This window comes from Vulpes vulpes, chromosome 14 (assembly GCF_048418805.1).
Source record: "Vulpes vulpes isolate BD-2025 chromosome 14, VulVul3, whole genome shotgun sequence".
Lineage (NCBI taxonomy): Eukaryota > Metazoa > Chordata > Mammalia > Carnivora > Canidae > Vulpes > Vulpes vulpes.
Genome location: NC_132793.1, coordinates 34,915,736 through 34,935,801, shown reverse-complemented (window position 1 = coordinate 34,935,801; position 20,066 = coordinate 34,915,736). Strand labels below are relative to the sequence as shown.

Sequence of the window (20,066 nt, the reverse complement as noted above, 5' to 3'; positions counted from 1 at the left end):
ACTTAAGGACTTAAAGGAATGGACTGGAGTTAGCACTTCTAGTTCCCCACACTCCACGAAGATCAAGACGTTTCTGCATATCCTAGAAGAATGCTGAAATAAACTGGGTCCAGGGTACAAACTTGACTGAGCAGAGATCTCGAGCCACTGGGAAGGACCCATTTTGCAAGGCTGCAACACAAGGTAGTTAGGACTGTCACCCAGATGCTCCTCCCCACTGCCACCTGGGCAAAGAAGTAGGGAGACCTGGAGCTGGGATGCTCATAAGGGACTTGACTTTGAAGTAATTGAAAATGCCTCCTAAAATGCCTCTGTGGCAATACTTAGATGTTTTTTAAACTGGAAAAGATTGAATTACTTTAATTGGCAAGATTTTGTTTCCTTCAGAAGCAAGAATGCAGAATTTGAGTGAAATGCAAATTTACAATTTAAGGTAAAATATCATTTTGTTGAACATCTGAGCTGTGTACATTTTAATCTCACTATGTTGGGATCTTTTGGGGTGGGGGTAAGCTATCTCACATACCAAAAGTAGTCTGGGATAAAGAAAAAACTGGTTCTGGATTTAACACTGGAAAATAGAAATATTTATCATGGTGTAAAAGGATGAAAAGGTAGAGAAGAGCAGAGAAATGGGAAAAGTGGGAGCACCTCTCAGAAGCAAAGGAAAGAGGAGACAATTGCTGAATTCAGTGAAGGCCACAGGATGGTGAGCTGAGCTCTTGTTAGAAGATCTTTGATTTGATGAGGAGCCATTCAGAATTCTTGAGAATAGGCCATCCCAATGTGCTATTTACATTTTTAAAGATTCTTTTATATTTAGAGAGCGAGTGAGCTAGAGTAGGGGGAAGGGACAGAGGGAGAGAGAGAATCTCAAGCACTGAGTATGAAGCTTGATCTCCTGATCCTGAGACCATGACCTAAACCAAAACCCAAGAGTCAGACGCTAAATGGACTGAGCCACCCAGGTACCCCAATGTGGTGCTATTTTAATAGCCAGAGTTTTCCATGGGATGTTAGTGCTGAAAGATAATGTAGTTTAACCCCATGGTCCTACAGATAAGCAAATAAGAAACCAGAGACCTTTCACAGAAACCAGTTCAAATGATAAATGAGGAAAAAAAACCCAAATATATTACATTTGGGAGTCAGCTAGAATCAGCCTGTTTTGTGTCACTTGGGGGAAAAAGTGCATTGGGGCATGAATAAGCCTCCTTGGGAAATAATAAAGAGATCATTTATGAAATAGGCAAAAAGTTTGCTGGAAAGCATATACTCTGACAGTTGTGAAATGTGTTTTAATTTTTTATTAGAGAAGTTGGAAGTTTAATTTCAATATTGATGGTAACATAATTTTCTCTGCTTTGTTCAGAGGAACACACAGAATCAATTTGTACAAGCATATACAATTCAGTTGGTGTTTTGTGTCCTAAAATCAGTAATCTGATTAGTTCTAGACTACCAAATTTCCATGCGCTCCTCCTGGCTTTGGCCGCATGGCTCAATTCCCCGCGGAATACTTTTTCATGCACTGTCTGCAACACAACTACAGCAGGCTTAAGGACCATGCAGATTAACACTGTAGCAAATTGTTTTGATATTTAACAGACGTAAAAAGGTTATTTCCTGATATGAAATTCTGAAAATCTGCATAAATATTTTTGTGTAAAATTAAATTAGTTATGTATTTTTTTGAAACTAGAACTCGAAGTATCAAGAATGCCCACATAATTCATATACACATATATATAGACTTTTTCATTATGCTAAAAGTCTTGATAGTCAAATTATACTCTGTGCCATACATTTATTTAGCCAGTATTTATTTGGCATTATGTTAACTGTATCTGTACGGATTAGTCTTAATTGGTGCTTGTGTATCATGCAAACACAGTTCTAGTATTCCTGTTTACTAATCTTGTCATGTGGCAATACTTAGATGATTTTGCTCTATAACAGTGTGAATTAGGAGTATAAATACTTTATACACGGTCACATTTACAAACGTTTGCCAATAACCACTTCACAATCTTTATGGTGTAATAGTGTATTATGTCTGGAATCGGCAGAAGCAATTCCTATAAAGCAGTATCAGATGTAAACTGTCTTACGTGTGCCTAACAGAGTTCTCCCTGGAGCACTGATGAGTTTTGGCACAGGTACAAGTTCTATTTTCTTATTCTAATAATTTCCACAACTTTTACAGGGAATTAGCTTCTTATGGCATGGCAGAGACATGGCACTTACTGATGAGGTAATTTAGATGTGTAGAAAAATTCTGCAAAATTATTTGGCTAGCAGACTGCCACTTCTGCTGATGAATTTGTAGACAGAGTTTTTTTTTCTAGTGCATGCACTTGCTATTAAATCACTAATGCACTATTTTTGCTGCAGCTCAAACATGTCCTAATGCATCACAGAGCAGAGTTGTTTACACCAAGCTCATTGACTTGTGATGGTATTTTTTAGCAAAACATGTTTAAGTTGTAATATTCAATGGTTAAACTCTGCCTCACTGGGATAGTAATTTTGGTGGAGTTAAAGCTACTTTTGGTTGGCCAAAGAAATTCAATACTCAAAATGTTAAATAGAAGTATGTAAATCTCTGTGGTTTTGGGTAACATCTTGTCTATACAAAAAGGAAACCCAAAAGACAACAGCTGTCTTGCATGAAATCTGTGTTGGGATGGTTGGGGGTGATCTTATGATGCTGTGTGGTTTTGCTGCTTCAGTTTGCATTTTGAAGTTTCACACTACTGTTGCTGGTCTGCGGTCCATCTCGGCTTCCAATTTCACCATCTGCTGCATCTCCTTCGCCTGTAACATCAGAAATGTGGCCTTACATGTTGAAATCCTCTCCTGAAGGCATGCAGCCACCCCACACTCTCTTCTCCCCTTAATCTGATGCTATCACTACATCCCTCCTACTCAAAGTGAGGGCCATGGACCATGAGCGTCATCAGCACTGCCTGGGATCTTGGGAGAAATGCACAATCCTGGACTCCACCCCAGACTTACTGCATCAGAATGTGCATTTTAACAAGATCCCAAAGACACTTTTATGCCCATTAAAGTTTGTGAAGGACTAGTTTTACATAGTGCCAGGAAAACCATTTGAAAAGAGGCTAAACCAGTCACTCAGTGTTTAGACTATGTCACGTCAAACCATTTGGTTTAGTTTCTACAGGTGGACATGTTGCCTTGACTGTATGTAATTTGAACTTTTAGGTTAAGTGTTGCCTATGGACAATATTTCCCCCAAAGAGCCCGAAATTTAATTAATTCCCTAAGAATCTGACTGATGGAGTTTAGGTGGGAGCATATCACATTGGTTTGGCTGGGGTAGCTTGCAAGTAGAACATTACAGGAATATGTACAGTTCTTAGAATCCTGCTGCCCCAACATTAGCCCTACGAGCTGTCACTTCTTGGGGTAATTTTTTATGGGTTTCCCCAGGAAGTAATTCATAAGATTGAGTTCACCATGGCTCAAGACTGTCACTGAGAAAACTAGGTGGTTTGGGAGGTAGAAAGGAATCAGAGGGTGAGGAGGTGAGGAGGGTGGGGAAGACTGGTGACAAATCAATTGGCTTCTTTCAACATTTATTTTCCAACTAGAGTCTGGATGCTTGAGCCCAATCCAATGCATGTATCTTTTGAAGGAAAAATAAAGCATCCTTTTCCTCTTTTTGTGACATACCACTGTTAAATAAAGACATTTAAGAATGGAAACATGATATATAAAGATATAACTTAGAGGAGGATTCTGAAGTACTGATGTTACTGCTCATGTCTGCTTAGGTATTCCAACCAAATGGAAGATCAGTAGGGGGGCTGACTCAAATCTGAAGATCATCCTATGAGCTTCTAGAGGCCCTGTTACAAAACTAGTTTCACCGTGGACATATAGTAATTTCCTTATTATTTTCATATTATGGCTTTGAATTTCCCTTTGGCAAAGATGAATATAGTAATACAAAAGGATTCTATTTTTCTGCTCAAATATGAGATGGATGGTTCCCTCTACCTAGATATTTTTCTATGCCTGAAGTTTACTAATACTCTGAGAGAAATGAGAAATGGAGAAAAATATACAAACATGAAACTATGACACAAACGGTATTCGTAAGAGATGACAGTGAAACAGTATCCGCACTGCAAAGTAAATACTTTTATGTTCAATAAATAGTAATAAGATTCCCTATACTTGTCCCTACTTAGCATTTAAATACAATACTGAACGCAGTTAAAAAGGAAGAATCATATGCTATTACAGGACTATTCTTAGAGCCAGGTTCTCAGATGACCAGGGTGACCATTCATTCCCATTTGCTGGGTACAGTTCCAGTTTATGCCTGTAGTCCTGGCAATTATGAGTATCACGTACTTTCACTCTCAAATTCAGATAATAATTTACATGGTCACCTTACTAATGAGAGGTGATTAGGGTCCTTGACAGACCACATCTAGCAGAAAGCATGGCAAGAGTCACTGTACAGTGACACTGTATAATGTTTCTGTATGCAGACCATAACTCTCATTAAAAAGCACCAATGAACTTTGAGTAGGTGCTTTACAAATTAATTGCAGTCATATTAATGCTTGTGAAAGGTCTGACTTTGTGACCCAGTCTTAGCTGTGGTGGGTCCAAATGACAGTCATGTATCACTGTTCTTGATGCCTGGGGATATCTTCATTAGCATGACTTGAGTTTTTCCTAGGTCTGCAGTAGGAAACGCTGGCTAAGACACCCTCAGAAAAAATTCTCTAAAGATTTTGGGCATTTCAGTTTGAATATTATATCAGAAATCCAAGCATGAAATTATCAAGCTTTTAAATCCAAACCCTTGAGATACTAATTAGTTATGACCAGATGTGAATCATAAATGGAGAGTGCGCCAAGCATACTAACAGAGCTGAGAAGGAAAGCAATGTCTTGCTTATCAGAGTTTTGGTCCTACCTTGTGTTTGGGACACTGCATGGCAGGATTTCAATAGCTGTTTGTACAAAAATAGTAATGTCAAAATTGAGTCATACATATAAAACAAAGAAAATAAATGAATACTGAAGTGAATTTGAAAAATGAATGCAAAACCATATACAGAAAAGCAAAAAGCTAATAATAAAACATGTATACACCCATCAGTGACGAACTCCCCCCAAGATTGATCTCAAAAAAAAAAAAAAAAAAGAAAAGAAAAGAAAAGAACAAAACAAACAACCAATGCCTAGGAGCCCAGACTGTGCTTTTTCTCCTGCAGGAGTGAGTGGGGAACCCTCCCTTCAGCAAGAACACTCACTTCTCTTTATTAAATGATAGGACTGATGATAAAAATCAACTTTTAAAGCTTGGGTGTGATGGTAATGGAGTTGTTAATGTCTGAAATGATACATGTCAGGATGGATGACATATTGGTGGCTAGGAGGTCTCTGGGAAAATTTAGTAGAAAACAAACCCCCAACCTTTGGAGTTTTAAATGAAAAATCAGATGACCAAGTAAGCAAGGCCATTAGGTGGCTTAAAAAGAGCACATGAGGTTAGGATTCAGAATCGGGGACAAATTCTATTAAAACTTGAGTTGTTTCTGCTAGTTCCCTCAACGCTGGTCTAGCTAATTAAGTAGATCCTTGGGGAGATGAGGTAAGCTCCTGGGAGTAGGGTCACAAGGATGCAGTAAAAAGCCTTAAAGAGATATTATGTATGAATGTTAAAATTAATTTATCTCTGGCTTAGCAAAAGAAAATAGTCTTTGGGTTTAATAAGGGTTTGGGAGACTTATAAAAAATTAGGATTGTCTGGAAATAGGAAACTTTTCTGCCGATGAAATGTTTAATTGGTTATCAAGGGAGCTTTCCTACCTGATTCCAGATCTTGCCCATTGTGAGGGAAGAAAGGCAGTCACTGTGTCTTTTGCATCTATGCCTGCTACAGGGTTGTAACACACTGAGTAACTAAGAGCTCTCTGACCTTTAAATTCCAAACAAGACAAAACCATTCTAGACAGATCTGGGACTGAATTTGTTATTGAACAGCCCATGTTTTTGTAAAGCAAGGCTTAACATGAAAATTCAAGTCCAAATTCTACCTCTGCTAGAAGCATCAATAGGATATTGTGTATTTCTTTTCATTGACTCTCATTAAATCTGCATCAAATCTCAAGTATTCTCATGATCTGTGCTTTCCTAAGCTTCTGTGACTCGAAGTATCAGTTGTGGGTGGTAGATGTTGCTTATGACATATTGATAGGCATTATGTGAATTTTTGGAACAAAAAGCTACTATCCTCCCAATATACCCAATCAGTCCAGTGATCACTTATCCAATATATTTTAATGCAAGAAATCTGATGTGGTTTGAATTCTCCATGTATTTAGGATAAAAGCTCAAAGTGATTTTTGTAGGTAGTTTGGCTCTGAAATTAAAAAAAAAAACAGTAGGTAAGTGTATTCTCTAGCTCTGATATTCATTATTGTAGTAATGAGTAATTTTTAGCACATTTATATTCTTTAGTCAAACTTGTTGCTAAGCAACACAGTAATTTCTAAGTAGTTTCTTAATTTAGTTAACTGAAACATAACGGTACCTTACCTTCACTGTGCCTTCTGAGAGGCATCCTTACCCCACCCAGCCCTGAATCACTGAAGTGGATCCTAACGCTTTGGAGATGGTGGTTTTACCTTTCTTCATACTCCCATTTGGCCCATGGAAACACTTCTGAGAAGTGCTTTACGAGCAAAAACATAAGCTAGGTAACTTGTACCAGAACATGATGTATCTATGAGATGGTCAAATGAACTGGACCCATAGGACAATAAACATTTATTGTCCTCCTTGAGGATCTGTGGACTATTCATGAATAGAAGCATTTAGCTGAGAAGGAAATGTGAAACATAACTCAGAAGTATGCTGATGAATAAAATCTTCTGTCTCCCAAAAAGTAACAAATTTGAAACTGCAAGTTGGATTTGTTACCCAAGCACAATACAAAAAAGATTTTATGGTTTGGTTTTGCTTTCTTGAAGATACATTTTAGTGTAATTCCAACTAAAGTAGTTTCCAACAGGAGCCATTTACTCTGAGAAATATACCTTAAAGAGGATTGGTTTATAGATGGAGGAGATAGGAAAAACCAATGTAGTATGTACCTCATCAAACCCACTTCACAGTTTCTAGATGGAAGTAGGTTATCTAGATATAAAAACTTCTAAATCAGCTATATCTAAAAACTGAAATTTGAACTGAGGCAGACTGAAATCTAAACTGCTCTGCAGGGTCATTTTGCCTTATAAGCTAGAGGTATGGCCATCAAATTGAAATACTTGGATGGTCAATGGCCTGTATAGCCCATTTGGGAAGGAGCCCACCTGTACTATAGCTCTTGGTGTTGCTATCTAAAAGCCGACAGCTAACGAAAGAGCTGGATTTTGGACAAGCTATCTGTGTTGCCTTCTTAGTGTTTTGCCTTGCTGGGGAAGAAAACAAAATTATGGTATCCACTGGTGTTCAGTGGTTTGTAGAGTTTGGGCAGCTCCTTTCTGGGGGGTCCCACTTGAAGGCTCTGAGACAGTTTTATACTTTCACTTTTAGATTGAAGTGGAAAAGAGGTGGTTTCTCACATTTGCTTTTGAACATAGCAAATGTTTAAACTTGCTTGCCCCTAGGCTGCATATTCTAAAGCTGTAACTGAAAATGGAGAAATAATTTGTAACCTTTGTTTTCTCCTCTCAGGGACATCATTCTTAGAGTCAGCACAATCTATTCAAATGATGACTTTGAGGGTTACTTCCCTTGCTTCCCGCCCCGCCCTGCCATGGTTACATTCCTTTTCCACTTCCAAAAAGAATTCTTTGTCTTGTTTGATGAAATGGGGGAAAATAGAGTAAAAGGCACACATTTTTTTCTAGCCACCTTTCCACACCACTACTCAGGCTACCAGCTTTAGCAGAAGGGTCCCTGCTGGCTTGGCATCTGCCTCCCAAAGTGAGGTGGCTATGTCTTTTTTTAGGCCTTTTAGATAAGATACCTGCTCATTCTGTTTCTCTAGGAACTCTAGGTGTTCAAGCTGGACTTTTTTCAACTGATCCATTTCTTTGGACTGTTTCATTGCAAGCTGTAAAACAGAAAAATTCTGATAAACTTTGGGTTGCAATCTGAAAATTTATGGATGGGGTATGATTGTTAAGTCAACAATTTAACCAAGGGAGATATTTATTACAGAATCATGAAAAATAATCTGAAAACTAAAAGAGTTTATACCCATAATTAGTACTGGGAAGATCTTCCCTGTTAAATCTTCTCAGAATATAATAGATTATTTATGCACAATTAAAGCTTGGCTTCCTTTTCCATATAAAATGGTGCCAGATTAATATCTTAAAGATTTTAGTGTTAGATTATTTAGCTCTCTGGGAGCAGGCAAGAGAAGCTAGAAAGTTTAATGTACAGAAAAATCAAATTAGGCAAATTAGCCAGAAGAGGTCTGATATCTAAGCATGAGTTATTGTTTACACTGCCAAGAAAATTATAAAATACTTACTCTCTTTCTTTCTTCCAGAAACTTTTTGGTGTTGCTGCTATTTAACTCCCTGACTCGCCTAAAATAACAGGTACAAATAATAGTTGGCATGACATCGAATAGAATCAACATAATATTAAATGAGAAAGTGCTATATTCCATTTAATTCTCTGGATGGGATTATCACTTTATCCAAATTTTTGCAGAATTTTAAAACACATAATGTACACAGAAAAATACAAACATCTTTGTACCCAAAACTCAGATTAGTCAATACTGATGTTTTGCCATGCTTGACTCATATTTTTGTCAAATAAATAAATAATTTTTAAAGGGAGAGAGAGAGAGAATGTGAGCACAAGCAGGCAGAGCAGCAGAGGGAGAGAAGCAGACTTCCCACTGAACAGGGAGCCGACATGGGGCTCCAGCCTAGTACCCTGAATCATGACCTGAGCCTAAGGCAGATGCTTAACTGACTGAGCCACCTCGGTGTCCTGCTTGTCTCATATTTTTAAAGGAAACAAAGTGTTACATATATACTTACAGCCCCTTTTGTATTTTTCCTTATTTCATTTCCCTCCTTTCTTTTTTCTTTTCTCCTCTCCTCTTCTCTTTCCAGACATAACCACTATTTTGAATTTGGTGTGGAACTTCCCATCCATGTTTTAATATTTTTATTCCATATGGATGTATCCATTTGCAATACATACAAGTGCTTCTCACACTTTCAGGTGCTTACAAATCAAATGGATATACTGTTAAAACACAGATTGCTGGACCCACACATAGAGGTAGCTAAAGTGATATTTAGAGAGAGAATTACAGCCTAGGTGTATATAACCTTTTTTTTTTTTTTTTTTTTTGAGAGAGAGAGTGAGTACAAATGGGGTGGGGAGAAGAGGCAGAGGGAGAGAGAGAATCTAAAGCAGGCTCCATGCCCAATGTGGAGGTCTATGTGAGGCTCAATCTCACAACTCTGAGATCTTGACCTTAGCTGAAATCAAGAGTCAGACGTTTAACACATAGAGGGTCTGATTCATGGGTCTGGAGTGGGGCCTGAGACTCTGCATTTCTAACAAGCTCCCAAGTGATGCTACTGGTCTGTATTGTTCTTTGTGTTTTCTAAATTTACCTAAGTGGTAACCTATTCTGGGCTTTTTCCTTTAATTTATTATTTAGCCCAAGTTTTAGAGATATATCTATGTTTCAAACTCTTCCATTACTTTCATCTGCTGTATGGATTTTTCCATTTTTGAAGAGAATATATTCCAGTTTGCCATTAATGACAAATAGGTTCTTTCCAAACAATGCTCAAAGACCTGGTGCATAGGGCCCTGCAATGCTTGACACCCTATCTATTGACTAAATAAATGTGGGGCATATCTTCCTGTACATATGAGCCCAAAGATTTCTCTAAGGTATACACCTAGATTTGCATGTTGGTAGGGAAATGAATAGTTTCATCTTTACCCCAGAGCACTGGACCTTATTTGCACTCACAACCAATGTCCGAATGCTACCTTTTCTTCATATCTTTGTCCTCAATTGATACCGTCAGACACTTACTTTTTTTTGTCAATTAGTTTTGTGAAATGACATCATTACCAGTGAGGCCAGAGTGCTTTCCATGACTGAATAGACCTACAACTGATTGAATTTCTCTAATAGCTATAAGTCTGTTCAGGTTTTCTCCTTCCTTTCAGTCTGTTTTGGACACTGATAGTTTTCTAGGCAATTGTCCATTCCACATAAGTGTCCAAACTCACTGGTCATATTGTCTTTACTTTCAAAAATGTTGATTATATCTGCAGTAATTTCTCCTTTTTATACCTAATATTACTAACTTGTGTTCTTCTGCTTCTGGCTCAGTCTTGCTGGAGGTTCACTGATTTTATTTTTTTCAAATAATAAGCTTTTTTTGCTAATATTCTTTTCTACTTCAATACTTTCTGCTTTTATATTTCTCCTTATCTGAGATCTTTGGGTTCACTCTGTATTTCTAATTTTATAGTCTCTTGAGTGTTTAATTAATTAGTTTGCATTAATTTTATAATGTATATACAGTTAGAGGCACCTGGGTGGTTCAGTCAGTTAAACGTCTGACTCTTGATTTCAGCTAAGGTCAAGATCTCAGAGTTGTGAGATTGAGCCTCACATAGAGCTCCACATTGGGCATGGAGCCTGCTTTAGATTCTCTCTCTCCCTCTGCCTCTTCTCCCCACCCCATTTGTACTCACTCTCTCTCTCAAAAAAAAAAAAAAAAAAAAAAAAAAGGTTATATACACCTAGGCTGTAATTCTCACTCTAAATATCACTTTAGCTACCTTCTTTTTTTTAAGGTGAAAACATTTATGAGCCACTCTCTTTAGTATCTTTCAAGTATATAATACAGTACTGTTAACTATAGTCAATATTAGATCTCTGGAACTTACTCCTCTTGTAACTGGAAGTTTGTCCCCTTTAACTAACATTTTCCCATTTCTCCACCTTCTTAACTCCTGGAAACATCATTTTACTCTGTTACTATGAGCTTGGCTCTTTTTTTAGATTCCACATATAAGTGACATCATGAAGTATTTGTCTTTCTCTGGTTTACTGCACTTAGCATTATGCCCTCAAGGTCCATCCATGTTGCCACAAATGCCAAGATTTCCTTCTTTTTTAATGGCTAGATAAAATTGTTCTGTGTGTGTAGGCACATGCGGATGTAAAAATCACATTTTCTTTATCCATTCATCCATTGATGGGCACTGAGGTTATTTCCATGTCTTGGCTATTTGAATAATGCTGCAATGAACAAGGGGGTACAGATACTGCTTTGGTATAGTAATTTCATTTCCTTCAGATACATACCCAGAAGTGGAGTTGTAAGATTGTATGGTATTTCTGTGTTAATTTTTTTTAACTATTTTATTTATTTATTCATGAGACACACAGAGAGAGAGAAAGGCAGAGACACAGGTAGAGGGAGAAGCAGGCTCCATGCAGAGAGAGTGATGTGGGACTTGATCCCGGGACTCTTGGATCACGCCCTGGGCCGAAGGCAGCGCTAAACTGCTGAGACACTTGGGCTGCCCTCTGTTGTTAATTTTTAAAGGAACTTCCAGATTGTTTTTTATAGTGGCTGTCCCAATTTACATGGCTCCAAAAGAGCAGAAAGATCCTCTTTTCTCCACATCCTACCAGCATTTGTTCTTTCTTATCTTTTTGGAAAACAGCCCTTCTAACAGGTATGAGGTTTTATTTTATTGTGGTTTTGATCTGCATCTCCCGATGATTAGTGATATTGAACCCTTTTCATGTGCCTCTTGGGCATCTGTATGTTTTCTTTGAAAAAATGTCTACTCAGGTCCTCTGCCCACTTTAAATTCAGATTCTTTTGTTGTTATTGAGTTGTGTGAGTCCTTATACATATTTGAATATTAATCCCTGATACATGGTTTACAAGTATTTTTTCCCATTCCGTAGGTTGCCTCTTCATTTTGTTGATTGTTTTGCTGTGTGCTTTAGCTACCTTCTACACATTGATAGACAGTACTTGCATTGTTGGTCAGTTTTAAATATTGCATAATTTCTGTTGAAATGTCTTCCTTGACTCAGGAATAGAATTGTTTGTCAGCTTCCATATGTCTTTCTAAGCTATCTGATTATAAAGTTTTTATTTTAATTCTCGGTACTTCATTAAAGTGGACACATAATGTGCGTGTGTAGAAGGTAACCATTCTGCACAGAGAAATTATTTTAAAAACCAGCCATTTGTAGATGTTTTAGAACCACCTACCACTGGAAACAAAGTCAAACAAAAAAATTAAAAACTTGGTCAATATCAGTAACTCAGAGTTTAAGATAATACAACCTCGACTGGGCTGAAGTTCACTTTGTAACATACTTGAAAGAAATGATAAAGAGCTGTTTAATGATGAGCACATTTATCCTACTGAATTCTATATTATACTTTAGGCAATCTAAAATAGTTCAAATGGAGGTTTTATCATGGCTGGAATATTCTACGTTTTTGAGCTAAACCAGATAATGTCAATTCCACATATATAAGGCCCTTAAAACAAAGTTCCTTGTCTGAGAATAAATAAATAAGAACAACAGGATGGTGCAAAGATTAAATGGAGTAATAATTTCCCTAGATGCTCCACATTGATTGGGAAATTTTTTAAGCAACATTTTAAAGAGTCAATTCATTTCCATTTCCAATAGTAATTGAGATGTGCTTTAAAAAGTCAATGAAATTGAGGTAGTTGGACAGCAATTCTTGCCATGTTCAAAATAAAGAAAACACATCAGGTATCCAATGAGCATCCATCCATAAAAGACCATGTAGTACAGGTACTTTCCTTTGCAGCTACAAAGTTCTGCAGCAGCTCAGCCTACAGCTAAGGGAGAGTGGAATGCCTTGAAGCCCTAAACGTGCTCAGGTCTCAGTCCTTTTTTTTTTTTTTTTTTAAAGATTTATTTATTTATTCATTCAGAGAGTGCAAGAGAGAGGCAGAGACATAGGCAGAGGGAGAAGCAGGCTCCATGCAGGAAGCCCGATGTGGGACTCGATCCCGGGACGCCAGGACTGCAGGCGGCGCCAAACCGCTGCGCCACCGGGGCTGCCCAGGTCTCAGTCCTAAGACTAATCTTCACTTGGCTCACTGGGAATCAAGTGCTCTTAACTCCCTCTCTTGGGTAACATGACTCCTGATGTCCTCTCAAATCTACTTTACTGTCTTTGCCTAAAGGGTTTGCACCTAGAACCTTCTCTGGAGGTCACACAAACTTTTCCCCAGTCCCAGGATGTGACTAACACAGAAATACAAAAGCTAGATACCATTGGTTCAAAGAGATCAGTGGTGCAGCTTACCCTGTAGAGCTTGGGATCAGGCTGAAGGACTCACTGTAGCTGAGACCAACATACCCTTACTCCGCCACTGCTTGGGACCCTTCCTGCTTTCCCTACTCTTCTTCTCTGAAGATCCCTTCCTCAGTAAATCACACACAACCAAATTCCTGTTTTAGTCTGTTTCTAAAATAAATAAATAAATAAATACCCCAACCTAAGATAAGGTCAAACAAGCAAAACTGAGTGGGGGCTTTTGAGATGACCCCTGGCATCAAGGACAGCACAAGGCAGAACAAAGGCAGAAGACTGACCATCTACAGGCTACTATTTAGAACCATCCCATCCAGAATATCCAGTATGGATCCTCACTGGGGCAGAACCAGTGAGATGCTTGTGGGAGGACCCAATGGAATGTGGGAAGGATATTTTGCCATATTTTATACAATTTTGTTTGGAGGTGAGCATACATATATTGAATGTACATTTATCTGCCTTGTGGTAGTAAACAATCAGAAGACAAGTGTTCTATAGCAACAACAATAAAGCTCCATAGCAGTTATAATAGCAGAATTCTTAGCCAATACTCACAAGGATTTTGAGTACACATATGTATACACACATAAATGCTGTTGAGTTTATGCCTCCCCACCAGTGCTACCTCCCCAGAGCGAGTATTCTCAGGCTTACCTTTCCCGTTCTGCTTTGTTCTTGATAGATTTATCTTGGCTGATGGCTTTGCTGTTTTCCATAGAAATCTTAGCCTGGTGTGCTCGCATTTCCTTGCTTTCCCTAAATATTAAAAGGAAACAAATGGGAGCAGGGATAAATGGGGAGTTAATGTTTACTGGGGACAGAATTTCAATGTAGGGGAGATGAGAAAGTCCTGGAGATGGATGGTGCTGATGAATGCACAACAGTATGAATGTGCTGACTGCCACATACTTTTAAACACAGTAAAAATGGCAAATTTTATGTTATAGTTAAATACGCATAATAAAAAAAGTAAATAAATTCTACGTGTAACAACAAGACTAGGTTCACTTTTCTGTTTTTCATTTTTGAGCTCATCGAGTTATTCTGTATACTGTGAAAAGGTGAGAAAGAGCCCCAATCCATGATAAGTGGAAGTGGGTCACCTACTGGGGAAGTAATAATGATGAACTGGGATGAAGAGACATTATGTTTGTCCATAAAAATATAAAGATCTTCCAGCTTTGCCCTACATTTCTTGGAATCAGATGGCCTGGAAGAGAGACAGAGTATATCCTGACCCTCACAAGTGATCTTCATGTTTTCTGACACCTCATGGGAATGAAGGGGACAGGGTAGTTTCAGATAAGCATGGGAAGGAGGGAAAAAAGGATGTTTACATAAGGCTCCCGATCCCTGCATGTGCTAGAATGTCTGTGCACATGAGGAAGAGTCATAGATCATTTATGTGTATATTAAAGGGATATATTTTATTTTATTTATTTTTAAATATTTTATTTATTTATTCATGAGAGACAGAAAGAGAGAGGCAGAGACATAGGCAGAGGGAGGAGCAGGCTCCATGCAAGGAGCCCGATGTAGGACTTGATCCCAGGACTCCAGGATCACACTCTAGGCCAAAGGCAGATGCTAATCCACTGAGCCACCCAGGCATCCCAAAAGTATACATTTTAGAACACTGAAATGAATGTGATTAACAAAGAATTTTTTCTGGAACCTATAGGGTCTCCTTGAAATCATTCCTGGAAATGAGTGACCAAGGAGTCAGGTGTTCTAAGTACTGTCTGCATTCTATCAAAAGTGATGGACAACACCAAGCCTACAGAGGCAGGAATATGCATAGAAACTCCTAGCCAAAGAAAATGGCTCTCAAATTGTTAAGTTCATGTCAGTAAACTGACCATTTCTGTATCCATTCATTCAATAAGCGCTTCTCAGTGACCAAATGTGGCTGACTAGTCTTAGGGGGTAAGATTTTTTTAAAAAGATTTTATTCATTTATGGGATCCCTGGGTGGCGCAGCGGTTTGGCGCCTGCCTTTGGCCCAGGGCGCGATCCTGGAGACCCAGGATCGAATCCCACGTCGGGCTCCCGGTGCATGGAGCCTGCTTCTCCCTCTGCCTATGTCTCTGCCTCTCTCTCTCTCTCTCTCTCTCTCTCTGTGACTATCATAAAAATAAAAAAAATTAAAAAAAATTAAAAAAATAAAAAGATTTTATTCATTTATTCATGAGAGACAGAGAGGCAGAGACACAGGCAGAGGGAGAAGCAGACTCCCCACAGGGAGCCCAATGCGGGACTCAATCTCAGGACCCGGGGATCATGACCTGAGCTGAAGGATCATGACATCTAACCACAGAGCCACCTAGGTGCCCCAAGGGCAAGATTTCTTTTTAACAAAGAGCAACAGCTATGATGATGAGGAAGATACAACCACAGGGTGCTTGAGAAAAAGCCTAAACGCTGCTGTTACTTGGAAAAATGCCCCTGCAGAACATTCATTTTTTAAGGTAAATTAGTAATTAAGTTATGCTCTCTTTAAATAACTTCCTAAGCCATGCAAGAATTAGTTTACCTTTTTCCCTTTTGAACAATGCCTACCGTTGAGGGCTATCTTTTTTCTTTATTCAATGACAAGAAAGATAAGAGAGGAGTGTCTTATCCTATGAAATTTCTCTAAGTAAGGCTACATGCCTACAATCAGGTCTGCTTACCACTCTTTGACTACTGCTGCAGTACCATTCTGTGTACTGAATCAAGAGCATCTCGCAGGGAAAAAAAAGGAAAGACAACTCCTAATCTTATACAACTTGACAGAATGCTTTAAAATGGAAAGGGTATAGACCACAACCCTCCAGGAAACCTAAGCACAGAAAATTCATTCCTTTGCCTTGAATGAGAATCAGCAATGATGGCAAAAACAGTTCTCGTTCTTACTGCCGGATCTATCACTTCAAAACAAGGTTGGGAATTCATGGAACACACCCAGATAATTTATGCAGTTAACATTTGAAAACTTTTTTGTGGGCAGCCCAGGTGGCTCAGCGGTTTAGCGCCACCTTCAGTCCAAGCGGTGATCCTGGAGACCTGGGATGGAGTCCCATGTCAGGCTTCCTGCGTGAAGCCTGCTTCTCCCTCTGCCTGTGTCTCTGCCTTTCTCTCTCTGGGTCTCTCATGAATAAATAAATAAAATCTTTTTTTTTTTTTAAAGAAAACCTTTTTGTTTGCTTTGTTTGTATAATGCTTCTATTTTCTACTCTTTTGTGCGTATCAATAGACCCTAACAGTGGCATAGAGTAGGCATGAAGGGAGAAGCAGGGGGCTGTAACAAAGCTGTGATAAAAGGAGTTAACTGACATTCATCAACTCTCTTCTGATGGGGGCAGGGGCAGGGTGGGGTGCAGCTCATCATTTGCAGTATTTTAAATGTAATATTCAGTTTGCAGACACTGGAGGAAACCCACATAAACTGATACTTTATTGCTGTTTCTTGATTAAGCCTACCTTCTCAAATTCCTAGAAGTCCTAATAATGTGAAGAAGGGTCTCACCATGTTTGGCCATTGAGTGATCAGATCCAATCTGATCTAAGAGCTTAACTGGCTAGTCTTTGTCTCCCTCTGTGTCTTCTCTTCCTAAAAGGCTCCAGACCATTTTCCAAAGCCCAGAGTTGGCCCTACTGCTGTGAAGCCTCTGTGACCACTCTGGAGGCAGCAAGCTCTTTTGGGCTGCACTGCTTTTGAGGATGCATCATATACTATGTGTAATTCAACTTAGTTTTTCATGTGAGTGTTAATACCTTGCCAATACTTGTAAGCACTTTGAGGCCACTGCTATGGTTCATGTTGCTCACCTCAGCTATATGACACGATATGTGTAACAGCTCAGTTTTAATACAAAATTAGGAGTTCCCTCTGGAGAAGGCACATTGCCTACCTGTCATGGGACAGTTTCAGCTGCTGGGTCTGCTGCTCATGGGCACTGATCAGTAGCTTTCTCAGGAGCTCACACTGCTGGCTAAGGTGCAGGTCCCGGATTTCTTGCTCCTCAGCACTGTGGGTGTTGATCATTTCTGACCACTCCTTTGTGTGCTGGGCCACTATCTCTTTGACCTGTGTGGGAAAAGGGACAGTGGCACTCAGAACTCTCAGAGATCAGGTATGAAGTGAAAACACAGTATCAGTCATGCATTTCAAATTCCACCCACCAATTTAGTTGGTGAATCAACAGATACTACAACCTGCAAAAAATATGTATTAATCCATGGGAATCAGGAAGTCATAAGTTATTAAAATGATTGATTGCTTTGGCTCTAAATACTCAGCTGTCACCTGTGACTTCACTGCCTAACTTGTTTGTGTTACCTTCTGCCCAGGCTCTGGACTCCTTTTCTGATTCTAACAGATTCTCCTCATCTCCTCATGCTTTTCCAGCTTCATATCCACAAGCCCACAGGTCTGAGGAGAGCTCTAGGTTCTCTTATCTCTGGATTGTGACTCAGTGTGTCAACCCTAATGGATGTGGGGGTAGAAAGTCTTCCCATCCCCATATCCATTGCTCTTTGCAGTGTGGTTTTGTACCTTCCCTCATCAAGAGCTAGAAGTCCATTTCCCCACCTCCTTGAATCTGGCTTATCTTGTGACTTGCTTTAGCCATGAGACAATAGCAAATGTGGTGCAAGAAGAGTCTCCCTCTTTCACTCTCTGGAGCCCCACTGCTACCTTCTGAAAGAGCCTATGCTAGCCTGTTGGAGGATGAGAAGTCATGTAGAAAAAAGCAAGCACAGCCAGCTAATGACTAGATATGAGTTATAGCCATCTATCCCAGCTGAATGCAGACGCATGAGTGAGCCTATTCAGAATCCGTAGAGCTACCCAAGTGAGTATAGCCCAAATTCTGACCCCCTGAATTTTAAGTTAATAATTGGTAGGTGTCTTGAGTCACTAAATTTTAACATGGCTTACTGTGCAGCTAAAGCTAACTGGTATCATTGCCAACGTTTCTACTTTCCTATTTGTGCAAAGCTTCTAGAAATCATGGCCTGTTCATATACATTAATTCTAGAATGGACACAAAATACAGAACACTGAGGAGAACCTTAGTTTGAATAGCTTGGCTGGCCCATGCAGGCAGCAGGGCCACCGGGCTAGATGACAGAGTTGCATGTAGACATCTGGAGGCTGGCTGGTTTGACGAAAGGCTAGAGTTGGGAATTTTAAGAGTATTCCCCCTCTTTTATAACTATTACTGCTTGAAGAGTTATTTGTGTTCTTGACTGGAACTTAGTGCTCAGTTCTCCAAATGTCCGAAAACTAGTAAGTATCCCAAGTTCCAATTTTCTTGTGTTTTGGGGGAAATAGGAGTAATTGGGCTCATCTCCCTAGAATGTATTCTCTTGATTTTTTTTTTCCAATTCTAAACTTCCAACACAAAGTTAGAATGGAAGAAGTATCAAAGATTTACTCAATCCACAAGTTGGGTGGTTTTTTGTTACATGTTTCATGTTACCTCTCTAGAGAAGCATGCTCTGTATTATTCGTTTGTTTGTTTAATTATTTATTTAAGATTTTATCTATTTATTCACAAGAGAGAGAGAGAGAGAGACAGGCAAAGGGAGAAGCAGGCTCCATGCAGGGAGCCTGACGTTAGGCTCCATCCCAGGTCTCCAGGATCAGGCCCCGGGCTGAAGGCAGCACTAAACTGCTGAGCCATCTGGGCTGCCCACGTTCTGTATTTTATATAGTATTTCCTCTTAGACAATGTGCTGTTTCACTTCATACCCCTAAGGCAGACAACATGGACAGACTGTATGCATATTTCTACAGATGAAGGAAGAGATGCTCCAGAAAATGCCTCTTCTCAAAGCCAGTGAGTCTCGAACAAATGTGAATGCCGAGATCCCTTGATTTCCCAGACTAGACCCAAGTTATTATTATTTCTGATTTACATCAGGTAGGGCTTCTAAAAAATTAGAAAGTATCTTTTGCAAGTTCCTGCTGTAAAAATAGGCATTTTCTTACCTTAGATTTGTGATCTGATGTCAGTGTCTGAATTTTAATTTCTGTTTCTTTTTTCATTTCGAGACAATTACTTCCCCTGAAAATGGAAAATCATCAGTGTGTGCCAGATGTTAGATATCTTCCCATTCCCATGGGCCCTTGCTCCAAAGCTTTCTAATGAAGACAATTTGTTCATCAAACATGGGTTGCCATGGCTCATTGGGCAACATCAGTATTTCTAGTAATAGATGTATACCTTAGAAAACATCCACATCATGATTACTCAATTCAACCACTATACAAAGAGACACTGTAGATCAAATAATGATTTCATTGTTAAGGGTCTGTTGTCAGAGTTTCCATTTTGGTTCCTGCTTTTCTTTAGGGTAATTTTTCAGTTATTCAATAAAATATCATTGGTGATAATAACTAGAAAAGAGGTCCTCAGCCTTGAAGCAAATTTTTAAATTCTTTCTGGTTATAAAGCCAGATTTTTGTCTTTTACACATGCCAGCAAGGCAGAAAATAGCATTTCTTGGCATCATAGGGCAATTTTTGCTTCTTATTCTATTGTGAGTAGGAAATACATACAAGGCAATTTCCCAGCAACCATTACTGCTTTTTTCTGTGATTATTTTTCCCTTTTGGATTATCTGTAGCATTGCTGAAACCAGAACAGGTCCTGAGCTTCTGTCTTCAGCATATATCCTCTGATGTATTAT

At 39.0% G+C, this 20,066-nt stretch overlaps 1 protein-coding gene across 11 annotated transcripts in view; it reads right to left on the bottom strand.

Moving 5' to 3' along the window:
* Positions 1-1,292: 1,292 nt before the first annotated feature.
* PLCB4 (phospholipase C beta 4) overlaps positions 1,293-20,066 on the bottom strand; it is a 414,226-nt gene continuing 395,452 nt past the window's right edge. For 6 of the 11 annotated variants that reach the window (XM_072736376.1, XM_072736375.1, XM_026012289.2 and 3 more), the window contains 7 exons: positions 19,366-19,441; positions 17,282-17,457; positions 14,043-14,144; positions 8,537-8,594; positions 8,024-8,110; positions 4,961-4,997; positions 1,293-2,817 (listed from right to left, as the gene is read on the bottom strand). In XM_072736376.1, coding sequence (XP_072592477.1) covers positions 2,729-2,817; positions 4,961-4,997; positions 8,024-8,110; positions 8,537-8,594; positions 14,043-14,144; positions 17,282-17,457; positions 19,366-19,441 — 625 coding nt within the window. In that variant the 3' untranslated portion in view covers positions 1,293-2,728. The remainder of the gene's footprint in view (positions 2,818-4,960; positions 4,998-8,023; positions 8,111-8,536; positions 8,595-14,042; positions 14,145-17,281; positions 17,458-19,365; positions 19,442-20,066) is intronic. The other 5 variants (XM_072736379.1, XM_072736378.1, XM_072736380.1 and 2 more) reach the window with 1 other exon arrangement.